The sequence below is a fragment of the Manacus vitellinus genome, unplaced genomic scaffold, assembly GCF_001715985.3.
Source record: "Manacus vitellinus isolate BGI_N305 unplaced genomic scaffold, ASM171598v3 scaffold_4_pilon, whole genome shotgun sequence".
Classification (NCBI taxonomy): domain Eukaryota; kingdom Metazoa; phylum Chordata; class Aves; order Passeriformes; family Pipridae; genus Manacus; species Manacus vitellinus.
The window spans coordinates 16,149,932-16,168,868 of record NW_021940604.1 but is presented as its reverse complement, the minus strand read 5'-3'; the positions used below and the strand labels follow the sequence as shown (position 1 = coordinate 16,168,868).

The following is an 18,937-nucleotide window of genomic DNA, read 5'->3' as shown; positions in this document are numbered from 1 at the left end:
TAGCTTTTGTGTTCAAAAGACTGAAGTCTTTTAGGAGTTAAAAGTTAAGTATTAGCAATTTTGCCATTAAGTAAGAACTCACACAGCCTTTTCTGACATTAAAATAAAATTGAATTGAAAAAACTGAAAATTCAATTGCCTTTACTTCTTGCCATTATTTATCATGGGCATTTAGCAGATAAAAATAATCCTACATTTATGTTTAGAAATATCGAAAGAGGGATCCCAAAGAACTAAGTAGTAGGACAGTGAAAATGATGGGTTACTGTGTGGAAATGATGGGCTATTATAGCTATTGCTGCATACTTGAGTGTGAAAGGACTGTAAAAGCAGATTATAAAATGGAAAGCCGTATTCAGCCTTTCTCTCCCCAAATAGCCTTTAATAAATTGGTATCATATACAGTGACCTCTAGCATAATTAACATGAATATAAGGAGTTAGTATAGATGCATTTTTTCACAATGTGAAGTATCCGAGGGAAAATAATTAAAACAGAGAAAAGAAAACACTGTAACTAAATACTTGCAGCAGAATGGAGGGGACTGATAAGCTGTTATGACGAAAAGTAATAAACACTGACTATGCCATGGGATCACTACTCAGTAATTTATAAGTTATTTGTATTTGGTTTATCTGTACATAGCATCATTTCAACTGTCCTTATTCCAACTACATCTAAGAAACATTAAGTGCTAAAGTCAGAAAAGCTGAAAGTAACTACTGCAAGAATGCTAAAACTTTGTGTTGTCTTTGAGAAAGAGTGCATATACGAGGTTTTGCAAAACAAAGACAGCCTAGGATAGATAAAATCACTATAATAATTTCTCATAACTATAGATATTTGTAGATAGTGAATATGTTTAATATAGAAATCACTGGAAGTCAAACTGAACCCAAATATCTCTGACCACAACTCACAAAGTTTTTCATATCTTTATCTTTTTGCCTGAATGAGAGAAACAAGAAGTTAATGACAATCACCTAAGACAGTGAATCCATAACCATTTTTCAGTACTACTGATTTCAATGATAATTTCAATTTAAAGTTAGAGGGAAAAGAATGGAGAGGTTTTATTAGATCAATTATCAGGAGTTGGTCCCAAAGGTACAGAGGTGTTGGCTCCTAACTCCTGTTCCTCACTCCCACTGAAATCAATGAGAACTAAGTATTAGGTTCGTATCTCACACCTCTGAAGGTTAGGCTCTGTGCAATTAAGAAACTCAGTGAACATTCTCTTTCTTCTATAAGTGCCATGGCTGTAATTATGAGAAATACTGGAACAAAAAACTGCAATACTTGAGATAATGATTACTTTAAACCAATCTTGCTTTAGTGACTTCTGATTCTTCATTCCCTTTAATTTTCACAGGAAAGACCCTCTATTTTTTAAATATATATTTTATATATATAGGTATTATTTTTAGAACAGAGTCCTGGGATTCACTGTCATTGGTTCTAAACCTTGTGTTCAAGGCCTCCTCTATGATTTTTGAGAAAATTACTGAACTTACCATGCCTTTCCATTACACCTATAAATGGACGTAACAGAAATTTAAAAAAAAAAAATTAATGTTACATGCATACAGCAACTAAAAATTCCCAATCTTGAATTCTATGAAAGTGAAATCTGTAAAGACTGAGCTTTTTTTCTGATGTTAAAATCACTTAGTTTCTTTGTTTGATTCATTTGGACAGGGAATACCTTCCATATTTTTTGAAGAAAGTATTTCCCTCTATAGTTCTTCTCCTCCCTTTTTCTCACACCCAAAATGCTATAGCAATTGCTATTCATATTTTTAAGTGTCACCACTGTTTTCTTGATTAACAGCTGCTCCTGATAATATCCTTTGAAATCTTACAGAAAACTCATAATTTCAAGTCTTCATTTGAGCAAAATCCTTGTTTGCATATTTTCAGCATGCTTCTTGAATATATGTAGGCTCTTTCACTACTAGACATCTAAAAGTTAACTTTCAGACAGTTAAATCACCCAAGGGATCCATTTATAGTCAACAGAGAGAAATTGCTACCTTCAAAGGGCGATTCATCTTTTTTATCTTAAGGCATCTTTTTTATCTTAAGGCATCTTTTTTAGGATGAAATTTTCTTCTGGAGGCCTCCATTTCATAACTATTGGCTATAAAGACAGCTAAAGGTTAAAGTTTGGTAATTAACTTTTGGGTATCTAAGTGAGGTCCAATGAATTGCAAACATCTTATTTAGCAGTTCTACATAAAGACGACACTATGTGCCACCAAAATATTACAGGACTCTAAATTTCACACTCTAAATGCTGTCTGGTAACACAGTGCTCCCCAACCCCCTAGCAATTATATGAATGAATCTCACATAGACATAGGATTTTGTTGTTAAGCTTAACAGAAAAAAACAAACAAAATAAAAAAAAACAAAACAAAAAAAATTATAAAAGTGTTGTTTAGATTTAACGTGTGTAGGCGTTGAACACTTTTTGAACTCTATATGTTCTTTACTTTGTCAGATAATACTGAGTGTATTGAAGGACAAAGTGAAACAATAGGAAGGAAAGTGAAGTACCAGAGGGAAGAACAGCATTTCCTGATGAAATAAAAATAAATTACTCTTGACTCACTCTAGGTATATGTCATACATTACATGTGTTTCTGTCCACAGAAAGAAAGTGGACATCAAAAGAAAGATTCACCTGAAGAGAGAATGGTGAAAAGAATGGATCTGCCACAGCTTACTGTCACAGTGGCTGCAGATAAGATGCAGAAGGAGGAGGACATCAACAAGGGAGGGAGAGCACGTGTTGCTTAGGCCATGTCTGAACACTCTTCTGTCTACTGCATTGCATGTTCTCAGAGCAGAAGAGGTGAGGAATTATTGCTAAGATGGAAATGCCTTATGATGGAATGTATCTTATCAAAGCATTTGTAGATTCTTTGTATGGTCTTCTTATCTACGTGATATGGTGACCTGGAACCATCCATCAGTGTTAAAACTCGGTGTCATCATTTTCCAGCAGAGAATCTATATTTGGATCAGAAGAGTAACTTCTCTCAGTCCCACAGTGGAGCTATAGGTTCTTCCTTGTTAATGAAAATTTCAGGTGAAAACTGGATGCATTTTTCCTCCTTCATGACGTTTCAGTGTATTCAGCATCAGGAGGTGTTTAAAGACACATTATATGCATCTCAGCTATTTTCCTTTTAATTAAAGTTGAGAGAGACTACTTGTTATGGTGGTTAACTTCCCTAAGAATTTTCAGAAGTATATTTTAAAGGTAATGGATTCATTAGCTCATTTATAATTTTTGAAATAAATATATTTTAGAGTTATATAACCTGGGCTTACACAACTAACTGAAGGAGAAGATTGTGGGTTATCATGTCTCATCAAAGACAAGTGTTTGCTTCTAACCCATGAAATATTCCTATTTTACTGAAATGGTTGGCATTTAAGATGTAGTTGGCTGGCTGGTTTGACCTAAGTAACTCTATAATTTCCCATTCATTGTGTAAGAAGACTAAGCAATTGGTTAGGGTCTTCAGGGACTATTAGGTTGATTAGTATTTAAAATATAGATTCTGTAGTGCTCAATGTTACAACACTAAAATATTTCTACAGGTCAGTTTTGGTCTCCAAAATTAGAAAATAACAGAACTTAGAGGTACTTGTAATCAGACCCATGTAGAAAATCCTAAGGTCTTTTTGAATAGACTATCAATTTTGCTGAGTATCTGTTCCAACCTGTGCAACAAGAAAGTTGAACCTTTTAGTGAATCTCCCTTTTAGCTAGTTTAGGAGCACTTAGAATATTTGACAGGGAAGGATTAAAAGAGACAAATTTTAAATGACCAACACAAATTATCTTTCTGTATGTTGGAAATGGCTGAAGTATTTTGTCCAAAATAAGCATCTTTACTGGAAGAATAATCTGTCATAGCAAATTTTGAACTCAGTCAGCTGAGGTTTGGCAGAGCTATATGTAGCTAATTTTAGTGGTTGTCTTTTCTACTGACATTGCTTATAATGCAATCTCAGATCTATCAACAGTTATATTCCATCCCCTTAAATAACTAATCCTATGGGTGTTCCAAATAGAAATACTGTCAACAAAATCTGAAACATACATAATCATTGTCTGGGTTCTATTGCATATATAGGTTTTTAAAAGCTAAAAAATCAAGGCTTGAGGAGGAGGGTCTTTCTTTTGCAAATTGTGTTTTTCCTCATACTTGAAGCCATCCAAGATCTAAGGAAGAAACATATGTTCTTATAGGCTGACATTTGAAACTTATGTTTTTCTAGATTTCTGAAATGTTACCTTGCCAACTATGCCTTACAAATATGTATAAAACTATTTTTGGCTTAAATAATTTTCTGTGAGTATTTTTCATATTAAATTAACTTCTGACAATGATATTGAATACTGAAGAATGGTTGTGTAGCTCTAGAATCACAGAATAACAGAATGGATAAGCTTGGAAGGGTCCACAGTGGGTCATCTGATCCACCTTCCCTGCTCAAGGAGGTTCATCCTACAGCATAGGATGAACACAGCACAGGATTGCATCCAGATGGTTCTTGAATGTCTCCAGTGAGGGAAACTCCACAACCTCTCTGGGCAATCTGTTCCAGTGCTCAGTCACTTGCACAGTAAAGTTCTTCCCCTTATTCCTATGCATCAGTTTCTGCTCATTGCAATTGTCCTATTGCTTGGCACCGCCACGAAGAGCCTGGATCCATCTTCTTGACTCCATCCCTTCAGATGCTCATATACATTAATGAGGTCCCCTCTCAGCCATCTCTTCCTGAGGCTGAACAGGCCCAGCTCCCTCAGCTTTTCCTTGTAAGAAAGATACTTCAGTCCCTTAATCATCTTCGTTGCCCTCTGCCGGACCTGCTCCTAGAGTTCCACGTCTCTCTTGTACTGAAGAGCCCAGAACTGGACACAGCACTCCAGATGCCTCATCAGGGCTGAGTGGAGGGTTAGTATCACCTCTCTTGACTTACTGGCAATGCTCTTCCTAATGCACCCCATGATCCCATTGGCCTTCATGGCCACAAGGACACACTGCTGTCTCATGGACAGCTTGTTGTCCACAAGGACCTCCAGGTCCTTCTCCACAGAGCTACTTTCTAGTAGGTCAGTCCCCAGCATGTACTGGTGCATGGGGTTATTATTCCATAGATGCAGGGCTCTGCATTTTCCCTTGCTGAATTTCAGAAATTCTTCTCTGCCCATCTCTCCAGCCTTTTGAGGTCCTTCTGAAGGGCTGCACAGCACTCTGGGGTATCAGACATTCCTACCACCAGCCTTGTGTCATCAGCAAACTTCCTGAGGAGGCCTCTGCCCCTTCATCCAAGTAACTGATGAACAAGTTAAACAATATTGGACCCAGTATTGACTCTGGGGGGACAGCACTAATGACAGGCCTCCAACTAGACCTGATGCCACTGATTATGACCCTCTGGGATCTGCCATTCAGCCAGTTCTCAATCCACCTCACTGCCCACTCATCCAGTTCACAGCTTCTGACTTTGCCTATGAGGATGTTGTGAGAGACAGTGTCAAAAGCCTCGCTAAAGTCGAGGTAGACAATAACCAGTGCTCTTCCCTCATCCCCCCAGGTAGTTGTTTCATTGTAGAAGGCAATCGAGTTGGTCAAGTACGATTTACCTTTAGTGAATATATGCTGACTACTCCCAATTACCTTCTTGTCATTCATGTGGATAGAGATGGCCTGCAAATGAGGAGCGCTATCACCTTTCCAGGGACTGAGGTTAGGCTGAATGGCCTGTAGTTCCCTTGGTCCTCCTTCTTGCCCTTTTCAAAGACTGGGGTGACATTTACTTTCTTTCAGTCCTCAGACACCCTCCTGATCACCACAGCCTTTCCAAGATGATTGCAGGGAGCCTCATGGATCAACACTCATGGATCCATCCTGTCAGGGCCCATGGATTTGTGGATGTCAAGTTTGCCTAGGTGGTGTTCTCTAATCCAATCCTCCTTGATCAATCTTCCTTACAACATTCCTTTACCCAGGTCTCCTGGTCATAGACTATTGGGGGCTGGTCTTGTCAGTGAAGTCCGATGCAAAGGAGGCGTTCAGTAACTCTGCTTTCTCTGCATCCTCTGCTACCAGAGTCCCCTCTCCATTTAGTAATAGGCCCACACTTTTTTTAGTTTTCCTTTTGTTATTAATGTATTTGAAGAAGCTATTCTTGTTGTCCTTGACATCATTGGCCAGATTTAATTCCAGGAAGGCCTTGGCTCATTTCTACTTACTCTGACAACTTCTATATATTCATTCCAAGTAGTTTCACCCTGTTTCTATCTCCTGCTTATTCTTGAGAAATGATGGGATGTCCTTGTTCATCCATGCAAATCTCTGGCCCCCTTTGCCTGATTTCTTCTCATCAAGATGCATCATTCTTGAGCATGGAGGAAGTAATCCTTGAATATCAACCATCTCTCTTGGACCCCTGTAATAACTACTGCGAGTTAAAGATCAAGAAGTGCCAATAGCCATGACAACCCCTCTTCACTGAAGGACCTGCTCCCCTGGGGTTCTTTCAAGAAGAACCCTAAAAAGTCTAAAGTTAGTTTACCTGAAATCCATGGTTACAGTCTTACTCGTTGCCCTGCTTTGTCCTTGCCTGATGCTGAACTCCATAATCTCATGGTTACCACAGCCAAGACAGCCCCCTACCTTCACATCTCCAACAAGACCCTCTCTGTTTGTTAGTGTGAGGTTGAGCAGCACCACCATGCCTTGTGAGATCCTCCACTGATGACAGAAGGCTGTCATCATTGCTTCCCAGGAACTTCCTGGACTGTTTGTGCTTTGCTGTGTTATTTCTCCAGTAGATATCTGGGGAGTTAAATTCCCCCACAAGAAGCAATGCCTGTTACTTTGAGGCTGCTTTGGGCTGCCTGTAGAATGCTTCCATTTTTTAACCTACTTGACATATCATCACTATTTGTTGTAATAACTATAACTGGAAATCAGTTATGACAATGAGTCACTAAATGTAATACATATTTTACAAGGTCACTTCTTAAATTTATTATGACCTTTTAAATATGAAACTCAGTTTGTTTACTATTAGCAGTTTAGGGGTTTTTTTGGTATTTAACTTTTGCTCTTATTTCTAAATAGCTTACTTTTCAAAACTATAGTTGAGTCTTTTGATGATCCTCCATTGAAATTATTCTTGATTTTTAAACTTGTTTACTGAACTATATGAAATTGTTATAATATTAAATAGTAGTAATAAAATATAAAGCAAGTGTGAGAAAAACTGTTACTCTAGTCTCTCTGCCTTCACAGATTAAATTGGTTTATTTCCATTAAAATCAAAGATTTAGACTCACACCAGTAAAGTTTTAGACTTTCTCTGGTATCCCATAATTTTGCCTCCTCGGAGTGCCTTACAGTGAACTATCGAAGAAAGAGATCCATTCCTCTCTACAGAAGCAAAATACCACACATTCCCTTTGTAGCTGCTTCTGAGAGAGTCAGTCATTTGAAATTTTTTTGGCAAAGTTACAATAAAGTGCCACAAGAGTGTTGACAGATGCAGCTTTGTGTGCCAGCATATGGCTCTGGTTCACAGTAGGATGACATAAGCAGGTAATAATGGATAGCTATTTTGCTTCTGTGGGATGGTGTCAGGATTATATGCTGATAACATTCCAATTGAGAGATCAATGTCATTCCAGAGTTTGACCAAAGAGACAGTTTTTGGGGTGAGAGTGGGGTCAAAGAGAAGAACCTTGTTCAAATGAAGATCAGTGGATATCTTCTCATTGTTTCTCATAGCTGAACAGAAATTCAAAGAAGCAATATTTAGACTCCAAATGGCAGATAAAGTTATTGCAAGAATTGAACATTAATAAAATAGTTATACATTTTTCAACAATTAAAACTTAATTTTCAGCTTCTCATACATGTATTTAAAATCACTCTTCATTAATTCTTTCCTTTCAGACAGATTGATCAGTATTCAAAACTCTCCCAGAGTAAACTCCTCTGTCATTCAATCATCTCCATTTATGTCATCAGCAGAAAAAAAATGTGTCAATAAGTGTTTCATCATATGAGCTGCTTTTTGATAAACTGTCAGACAATTAACTGTCAACTCTGAAGATGAATCCAGATGAATCTCTTCAAATTTTGGGGTACAGTACTGCCCTCAGAAGGCAGTAAAAAAGTAAATATTTAGAAAATAAAACTGGAAAAGTATCACAGCTCCCTTACTCTTTCTTTAGTATTTCACTAAAACAAATATCTGGCTTGTTTGTTTTCTACCAAGGGGGAGAGGGCTATTGAGTAGTTAGCATCAGAAAGCATGTCACCATAGAAAACAAATCCTATTCTTTGGCATTTTTTCTCAAATGTTAAAGCCTATAACTCAGCCCATAATTTTCCTGCTGAATTTCTCCAAACAAAAAACTGATAACATACTACTTTCTTATTTATTACAATTGATTTTTCTTTCTTTTCTATTTGCACTGCATCAAATATATACCCAGAGAAAGTACACTGGTATCAAAGTTGTTTCCATGTAAATGTGATGTAATGAGGTGAAAAGTTACACCTTGTCATTGAGACATCCACAACACATTCTAGTCTTTAATCGAATAGGAGTGACACTTAAAAATAGTTCAAGAGCCTAAAGTGTTTTACTATCTGAACAACACAGGGCAAATATTTAAATCCAGTGCTACAGCCCACCCACAGCAAACACAGGCATTTTTACTTTCAAAATTAGGTACTTATTGCTCTAGGGGTTTTTTGCAGTATACTTCATGATCTTTCAATATTAATATACCAGTATCTCAATTTGTTTTATATTATATGGCAAGTATCATACTGACAGTCTTGAAATTCTCTTACCACATTTTGTAATAACAATAATACCTCTCTTTTGACTGAATACTTCTTGGCAACGGAGAAGAGGTACGCCTTGGAAGAAGATTGTAGATGTGAAGGATATTCAGTCTACCACTTCTTTCTGGGACAAAGTAATCTCTAAGATTCCCTATGGTCACTCCTCACAATTTGCCTGAATTTCTTGACTCTCCATGTTTGTCAGGTTTTCTTCCTTTCTGTTTTTTCATAAGCATATGTGCAAAAGGTAAGGCTTCAATGATTTTTTAATGAGAAGGTGGGATGACTCTTTTACCCTATATGATACACTCTTGTGATGTACACATGCCAGAAATCCTGATGATTTTCTCCAAGGCAAATATTTTTTCAACAGTATAAGATTAGCAATATCATCTACATCAGTTTCCCTGACATGGAAATACACAATAAACATATCAGGGTAAACTGATGAAAGGAAAAGATACGGCCACATTCCTTTGTAGTCTAGCTGTTATCAGAAAGAGGTATGTAGTGGTATAAGCTCCATAGAGTAATTGGGTACTTCCATGCAAAGATTTTAGAAGGTCTAAACTGTGAATAATATCACATCTGTTCTCCCACTGTCTTTGTTGCCAACTAGGCAACTTGAAGATCATCCAGCAGTGAGTCCAGAGTACTGTGAAATGCAAGTGGTTTAACTGAAACTAGAACACCATAAAACTATGCACACAAAATAACTTCTAAGTGATTAAAATGAAAACAAAATCAAACCATGAGTAGAGAGTGTGCCTGTGGAAAGAAAAGGTGCCATGTTATGAAGAAATACCCAAGAGATACTTATCACTCTTCATTCAGCAATATGCAGCATGCACAGCCCCATGCTAAGGTAGCATGCAAAAAGAGAAACACACAAGAATCCACTTTATGTAGCTGCAAACCAAAAAAAGCATTTCATCAGAACAGCTCCTTGATCTGCCAGAGTAGTTCAGGATGTGCTAACATAAAGCAAGCTGGCAAACATTGCAGGGAAAGTGGGGAGTGAGTGGGAAAACAGGTGTATCGCTCAGGAGGAATAAAATAGAGTAGACCCAGTTAACTCAGAGAATCATGTGCTCCATGCTAAAAGAGTGACCAATTAGTGTCCCTGAAATCCATCCATGTGGGTGAGAATTTCAAACTCTCTAAGGCCAAAAATAGTTACAAAATTAAATTTTAAATTTTCTACTAAAATAGAACCTTTTCTCCTACCAATAAAAAAACAAAAACTATGAATAAAAACGTTAGAAATTCTACTCAGAACAAAATACAGGAATATCAAACAAATTATCAATTACACGAAACTGTATAAGTCAGTTGCCTTCTGTATCAGAAAGGCCATCTTGGACATCAGAAGTGCCAGTAGAAGAATAGAGGTACCAAAGTTCTTAATAAACAAACTTTCCACCTTTGGTTTTTAAGTTTTATAAGTAAAACTTGGGAAATTAACCCTGGAAGAAGTGTATATAAATTCTTCATTTACAGGCAGCCAGGAGTTCAAAGCAATTTGGACAGAGAGATTTTTAATTCTGCAACAGTACTCCCCATACTTGGTCGAGAAACAGTAGTCCAGCAACGAATAAGATCAAAAAATTTATGCTTTTGAGGAAAGGTGGTTCAGCAGTCCCTCTGAGAAACTCTCACATATCACAAGCATGTTAGACAGAAAGTAAAAGAAATTCTCAAGCTCCATTTCTCAACAGATAAATTCAGAAAGCAATTTTTTATAATGTATACAGTAAACCTCAAGTGGGCTACCTATAAATGTCTCAGTAGACTCCAACTGGTCACTGTTGCAGTCATAATATTCATGAGACAGACTTCTGGTTTAGAAAAAAAATTACTTTATGGCTAAAACTCTGCTGTTATCTATTGCAAAGGGCTGAGAACCCCAGATACTTCTCTTTTGTAAAAAGTAAAATAGTAGTCTTAGAAGTTAGTTAATATTGATAAAATTATTGTGATTTTTAGGAGGATCTGCATGCAATTGGTCAGTATCAGAGACGAATAAGAGCTAGAGAAACAAGAAAACCAGCTAACGCTGCATGAAGCAGCTTAGCAAGAATTTTTCCTTATTTGGCTTCCTATGAATTCCCTGCGTATATTTCATTCATTTTTTATAGCTAAGGCTTCAGTATCATGACAAAACTTTGCGTAAGTGAAGAACATATCAGCTTCATTTGTTAAAATTAACAGAAGAGCATTAACTAACCTCCAACAGGTTGTTTATGTAACAATGTATTAAGTTATATGTTTTGAAAAGTGTACTTAATTAATGAAACATAAGAATCTGAGTTTTACTTTTAATTTTAATTATTTGAGGATTATAAAATGCCATCCTAAGTGATCTACTTTTCTACAAATTCCTTCTTAAAATTAATATAAAACTAAAATAATCTAATGTAGGAAGTAATTAATATAAATTTTATAATAGTAATATTGCAAAAATACTATCAAAGAATAAATACTGAATTGCTATCATTGAGATTATACATTCATGTATTTTGCTTAAGGAGTCTAATAAATGGGTGACTGGTCTTATAAACTCAAGAAGACAGAAATGCATGTTTGACATAAACAATCCTACAGAAAGCCAATATACTTGTGTGAAGGAATTTTCGATGACAAAAATTGTGGTTTTTTTTCTCCTTCACAAATGGCACTATTGAGATTTATATAAATAATTCCTGTTTTAAAAGTATTACAGTGTCAAACTGACTGTAATTAAATTCCTCAGCTGATTTGCACTCAGATCTCTTTGTTTGGACAAAGTTGTTTATCATAAAATATATAGACTGATAAAAGGATAAAATATACCAGATTTTCAAGCTAGTTGGATATTAGGTTCATTAAAGGGTGTTTTCCCCACATTCAATAAAATGAATTATAGTAATACTTCAGTTCACAAAAAGACAGGGTGAAATGAGTAGGTTGCCTGAGAAAGACAGCAACAAACACTGCCTGAGCGATGTTTGGTGGCACTTGCCTCAATGATTTCTATAAATTGAGGCTGAACGTACCTGACCTTTACCTTGCTTCTCAGAAACACAGTGTGGATGCTTCAGCATTGCTTTTCACAGCTAGTGGGTCAACTAAAGCTTGTTGGCAACTAATAAACATTTGAAGGCAATGTTTTTTGGGGTTTTTTACCTCCCACAAAAACGTGTCTGGCTTCACCACAACAACCACCCACAGCATTCAACTTCGGGTGTCAAGAACTGATTTAACAGGTCAGATAGCAGTTGCTTTACAGGTGAAGCCACAGGTGAACTTTAGGAGATGTTTAGGAGATGTTAAGGGGCTGTCCTTTTCCATTTCACCTGCAAATCTACAAAGTAGATTATTTAAGATGCTTTATGACTTTTTTTCACTTTCTGGGGCCCAGAGCTGTCACCCTAGTTGTTCATTCACCTGTGAGGCCATCTGACCACCCAATGGCCACTGAATGTCTTTCAGTTGTTTAATCTGTGGTTTCTTAGCACAGCTTAGTCATACCACATTGGTATGATGCGAGACAAACATTGGAAAGCAAGAGTTTTTTATCTTCTTAAATTCAAGTCACTACAGAATTCCCTCTCTACCTTGCTGCTCCCCTTCACAGTTTTCCCAGTTTCCTTGTAGTTGGAAAGGACAAAACTGAAAAGAACCTAAACCTTCCCTTCCCACAGCATGTCTACTCTGCCTTCAGAGACTGTCAAACAGGACAGGGAGCCATCTGGAAAAAAGGGGCTTTGACATGTGTCACGGCTGCTTGTAAATGTCAGAAGAACCGTAAGAAAGATCTTGAAGATCTCCATGCAAGTATTTGTCATGTGATTTGTTGATGGTACAGCTGTGTAAAGGCAGAAACTAGGTCATTCACACTGGTGCAGGCAGTTACTTTGTAAATTAAAGCATACTTGAAGGTCTCTAGAAGGTTTTGTTAATCTTTCTCCCCCTATGAGCCTAAAACAGTTCCTCCATTTATAACCAGCTGTCTTTAAAAGTCATAGAGGGGGTACAATATTTTGTTCCCTTGTAATGGAACCCCCTACCTTTCCATGTCACTCTTTGAGAACAGGCTTCACAAACCCTTTCCGTACAGAATCCCAAGATTTTCATTTTCCCTCCACAAAAATCTGTGTCCTTCTTCTCTTTGTGAGAGTCTTTGTGTCTCAGCTACATCCTTAGGACTTCCCAGCTCTTTCTGAACCTGGGCATGTCAAGAAAGGATGTAAGCCGCAAGACAGAGATAAGAAAACCCATCCAATTCAGAAGTATACTAGTGGAGAGCTTGTTGAGCAAATAACTGACTAAACAAAGTTTGTAAGTCTTAGTATATCCTTAAATATTCTCTCCTCGACTCTTCTCATGAATATCATTGTTTTCATTCCCAGGATTATGTCCTCTCTATAGTAAGTCCTCTTATGCTAGATTTCAGCAGGAAGAATACGTATTAACTAAGGTCAGGGTAGAGTGACTTAATAATGTGAGATGATGCTCAGTCATCATCAGTAGCTCCATCTTCTTTTTTGGTGAGGAATTGTCTGTGTTAGAACAGATTAGCATGGAGATGTGGGAAGAGAGAATATAAAGCACAGAAGTAATAGATCAGCTAAGGTATTTTATGTACTAAGAACAAAAATTACTGTTTCATTTTTGAAACATTTTGGGCTTAAGCCTTATTATTTGTGGGGGAAAATCCCCAACAGATAATAAGCTATTAACAATAAGCTTCTTCCTTTTGCATCTCATCCAAAAAAAGCATGGAAAATTTTAGCAATTTCTACAGCCTTCCTTTGACTCTATTTTTAACATAATCTTGATTTTAATTCATGCATTGTAGGCAGAAAATTAAAAGCTTTAAGAAAACAGCCATTAGCTCTTATGCTTTATTAAAACTATTTGCACACTCTGTTGCTCTTAAAAGACCTCCCAATAACACAAAATGCACTTTTATACATAAAGGAGCAAAAACTCTCAGGGAAACAGAAGAATATTAGAACAGAGTCCAATGATATAGGAAAGTACCTGGATAAAAATCCCCTTGCGCAAACATGTCAATCACATAGCGACAGAACGCATATTGATCTAACAGAGCAAAAAGGAAGAAAAGAGTAATGAAGAAAGTAAATTTAACATGTCATTTGTATTTAACAGTGAAGATAAAGCTTGGTAGTGCAAAGACATTTCAGTAGTCTTTTTATAAGTAGTCTTACACATATGTTTGTGGTTTTCTCCTGACCTTCAATAAATTCATATGTTCCAAAAGCAACAATTGTTGTCCAGGTCTAATTCAAAACCCCTACCAAGAACTGCAGAACTTCCAGTACGCCAGAGCTAACAGCTCTTCTTCTGGGCTAGCAGTGCACAACTTTGGTTTTGGCATATGTCCTAACCCCATGCACAATTAGTGTGCAAATTGCTGTTTGGACACAGGGCTCAAAGACTTTTCTTTATGCTTAAAGATTAATTTCAGAGAGAGGTGATAGAAAATTTTAAAAATGTTTTGTATTGTGGTATTTTGATAATATAGTTTTAAAAGTATAATAAATGCGTATGCTTAGTGAATGGGAATATAAAGAGAACTCCGTGTACTTACACTCCAATAGCAATGACACTTTTCACAGAATTTTACTGTTTCACTACAGAATTATCTTCTAAACACTAATCTTTATAAACATACATATGTATATATTAAATCTGTATATATATAATATATATATTAAAACTAAACTATTCAGAAATTAGGTTTTGGAATCTAAATGAAACTCAGATTCTAAAAATGTTGATAGTCTACTGATTTCTCCTATACATAGGCAAGTTGGTGACTTTAATAAAAATTTCTAACATTAAGAATGTTGAAGAAAAGTTATCAGTTGTAACTGAGTACCCAGTGGACTATAAGGGCCAGTAGCTTTGAAAATTAATGTTGATGACTAAATGCCAGCTGTGGTTAGCTAAGTTAGTTGCCAACTGCCCGTGAGTGAAGCATATCCATCCATCTGTTCTACACTCTTCTAGCACAGTTCCTACACTATAGAAGTTACAATTCTTCCTGTCTCCACTGCCTGTTGTGTCTCTGTCCTACTCACGTACAAAGTCACTTGCTTTTGCTTTGCCAATTTCAAAATAAAATTATGCAGACTTTGAAATGATTTAAGTTTTAAAAATGGCATTGGAGTTATATCTAAATGCAAAATGCCATTCCCAAGTATGTGACACTCATTATAATATTTGCTTTCATAAATAGTTCACTGAAGCATCAGTATAATTTGATGCTGGGGCATTTATGTAATTGCTACTGTGTTGACTGTCATAGAAGTCCTTGGATGTGTGTGTTAGTGACATGACAAGGGTAGTACTAGTCAATGATGTAGAGCCTTGGGCAAAATTTTCAGAAGGTACACAGAGCTGTTTGCTGTAAACATTGTTTTTGTTCTAATGACTATTCATAATTTTTATTTTCATATTTAGGAATTCAAATTTATCATTTTTTGCCTGGCTTCAACTTTGGATTACATCCTTAAGGCTGTAATGTCTGAACTAGGTCTATATGATAACTAAAAAAAATAAAGTAGCAGCACATGTGTGAGAAAACAAGTATATACAGATCTGTGTTCTTAAACGCACCTAAAGCCACTGAAGTCAGCAGTTGCACAGTTGTAACTCAGACCTCAATGAGTATTAGTAAATAAAATGTAGCAATGCCAACTCTTCAGCCCACAAAGCTGATGACAGGGCACAGTTCTTTTTCAAAAAGCTGTTTTCCTTACCTCTCTTTTGCCAAAACAAGCTGCCTTTATCCATGCTATGTGTTGAGAAGATCCCCTGGACCATTTTGGGGCAAAATGTCTGTACAAAAGTCTGCTGGATGGCATGGTACAAAAACTATGGCAGGGGACAATAAGCTACATGGACAATCACAGGAGAGAGTGCAAGCCTGTGTTACTTCCATATAAGTTATGATATAAACATAGCCTGAGGGCCTAGAATCACACAATTTCATCGATATTAAAATATTCCATTCTTTCAACATAGTAATATAGTCCAGGAATAAAACAGACTGTGTTATTCGTTATGCGTGTGAGGGGTTTCATTGTTTATTTTTAGTTTGTTTTTCTTTTGGGGGGCTTTTTAGTTTCTTTTTTCTTTGTTTGTTTATTTTATTTTTTTTTTCATAAATGTAACTTGAATAAACTTAAAAAAAAAAGGCCTTAATCTTGATTGTACCTGAGATCAAAGATTTTATATTCATTTTCTCCACATAGGATTTCTTTAGCAACTCAACCCCTGAAAACTGGGATTTATAAAACAAATTGAAGACATAATGCAAAACTCTGAATAACAAAAATACAATTTCTACTGTATATGAATTAGCAAGGTGCTCTATAACATCCCATTTAAGTTCATGAGAATGCTATCAATCAGCAAAAATTGAAATCTAAGAAATTTTAAATTGATATGATTTTTCATATGTCTCTTCATGGCTAAAAATCCCTTTTAATTTAAACACCCTTATTAAAAAGGAGACTTTCACACTGTGATTTTCACCTTATTACTCTGTAATGGTGGCCCAAATATTCATCTAAGTGCTAATAAATCATGTCAAAGTTTGGGACTAGATTCTTAATGATAAAAGTACTCAAAGATATTTCTGTTCTTGAATTTCATGTGATTTACTCAGGGAGATAACCTATCTTTTTTTAATTTCAGTTTGAGTAAGAAATGATGCAACAGCAGGGAAATCATAACAACTTTCTGTGATCAGTGCTATATTTTTTATTTTGTTTCAGATAAGCCAGCAGAACTACTCCCTTGACCAAGTAAAAGTAAAGATTGCAGGATCATGAAATCTTGGTAAAACTGCATTGAATTTAAAATTATGTTCACCTTGGATCACAGTGGGACTGAAACATAGAAATGAATTTTCTAAGAGTATTCAGCTGGGCAGCAGTGGCTTATGGTGGAAAAGGGAAGGACGACAGTAGAAAAGGCAGCTTTCACTGCGTGTGTGTAGCCCTATCTCCAGTGATAAGGGCAGTTGAAGAGGCTCCTTCCTTCCACCACTCCAGCTGCTCATCCTCACTTTCACCTAATAGAATTCTGTGCAGAGTCACTGGGGTCGCATTCCAAAGCAGATTTACAAAGGGATCTGTTAATGTCTGATGCCAAGATGGATAATTTTGTTAATATTTATCAGCTAAAAATGGTGAAGGTGTGTGGTGCAAAGCCCACAAAAACCAAACCAACAAACAAAAAACCACCACTACTCTTGATCTCCGTAATCTTCGATCCCTACTTAAAATATTTTGCTGGGAGTAAAGTGCCTCATGTGTACACCATTTCTTTTTGAGAGCTTTATCCTGAACAGTATGGACTAGATCCCATGTGCGCTGAAACTCTGCCACAGCAAACAAAAATTGAAAGAGATTTGCACCTCCCACGGGAACTGAAGAATTTGCTGAATTTTCTCTTTGATCACAGTAATCAGTGTGATAAATGCTGCTGTGATTTCATGCCTCAGAGGTCTGAATATTTCAAACAAAAGACAAAATTATCTAGAATACTGTGAAAAAATGCTAGTTCAGTACCCTGTGCATGTCAGAAAGTGGGCTATGTCTCTCAGTTTCCCGGAAACATACAATTTAGGCAGCTCCCAAGGGGTCCAGAGCTGATGGTTATAAAATTCTGAGAGAATCTGCCCAGGCAGATTCAGATATCCAGTAAGGGGTGGCTTCACTGATGCTCAGGCACAGCTTTATCTGTGGTGATCAGCTGAAACGATCAGATAGATGTGTCATGGAACACTGAGCTGCCCCTATCAACGTAAAAAAAATCCCGTGGCTGCAGTGTTTATACAGAAAACCAGGTCCTGCTGCCTGCATTTATACAAAATTGTGCCTAATGCCATGAAAGAGCCACAGGGAAATCAGAGAATCAATCAGTGCAACGTAGGAGTAGAAGAACCTAGACTTGCTCTGAAAAAGGGTAGCATATAGTTAACACCTTTGTTAATTAAGTAGTGTTGATGCATGTTGATTCCTTGCTTTATCACTTAATTTATTCCTTACCAAAGTAATAGCATTTCTTTCTTTTTTAGGAGAAGTTTAAAAGCTTTCACATTAAATTACATCAGGTATGACACTATGTTATACGTTACCTGACAACCTGACAGTGCCTCATACAATATGATGTTAGCTAAATTATTATATTCCCTTTTCTCTGTTGCTACTTCCTTTATCATTACAAAGGACATGTGCAGATGTAGAAACAAAACAAAATTCCTAACAGGTCATTGAACGGTTTGTATTTTCCAAAATAACTCTGCTAGCAATCCATTATATAAAATGCTACTGAGCAAATCCATGAAGTCTCAGACCTATCTGAAGAGAAATTGGTCCTTGGTAAGGAAGGATTTAAATTAAAATGATCTTTAGCCATGACAAACTGTTAGAATCTTCTTGTTATGTTTATGAAACTTATTTTATTTTCAGTAGTCTCCTCCTAGCAGCATGGGAATCATTTGGAATTTATTTGTACTGCATTTTTGTTTTTCATGGGCAGACTTTGGTCCTTGACAGCTTTAACTCTGTTCTCTCTCCTTCTTCCCTACTACCTTTTTAAGATCTTCATCTGTTTCCTCCTCATTTTGTTTACCTTTCTTGTCCGATTTAGTTACAGTCTGAAGAGCTTTCTCCTCCTTAACTTTCGTTTTGGCCTTTATTAGCCCAGTTTCTGTTGGTTTAATCTCTGCCTGCTTGACTTTCTCGGCCGCCTTTGTTTCTCCTTTTCCATCCTTCACTTCCTTTTTAAGTTTTGCTTCCACTTTAGTGCTCTTTACTTTCTTCTCCTCTGCAGGTAATAAAGAAAAAGCTTTCAGTGTCATTCTTTTCCCCAAAAATAATACTCAGTGTCATTTATTTTATACTGTGCTATTACTAATCAGCATTAGACATTATTAACACCTTGATCAGATCTGATAAAAACTATAATCCCCTCAAACTGGACAAACTTAAACAGAAATATGAGATGCAAACAGGTTTTAACTTCAGTCC

General features: G+C 36.5%; 1 protein-coding gene across 1 annotated transcript in view; it reads right to left on the bottom strand.

The window, feature by feature from the left end:
* The window catches only part of TRDN (triadin), a 110,589-nt gene that overhangs the window by 18,083 nt on the left and 73,569 nt on the right, over positions 1-18,937 (bottom strand). The window contains exons 11-12 of the mRNA XM_018077757.1: positions 18,540-18,734; positions 13,911-13,970 (exon numbers count right to left, since the gene is read on the bottom strand). Coding sequence (XP_017933246.1) covers positions 13,911-13,970; positions 18,540-18,734 — 255 coding nt within the window. The remainder of the gene's footprint in view (positions 1-13,910; positions 13,971-18,539; positions 18,735-18,937) is intronic.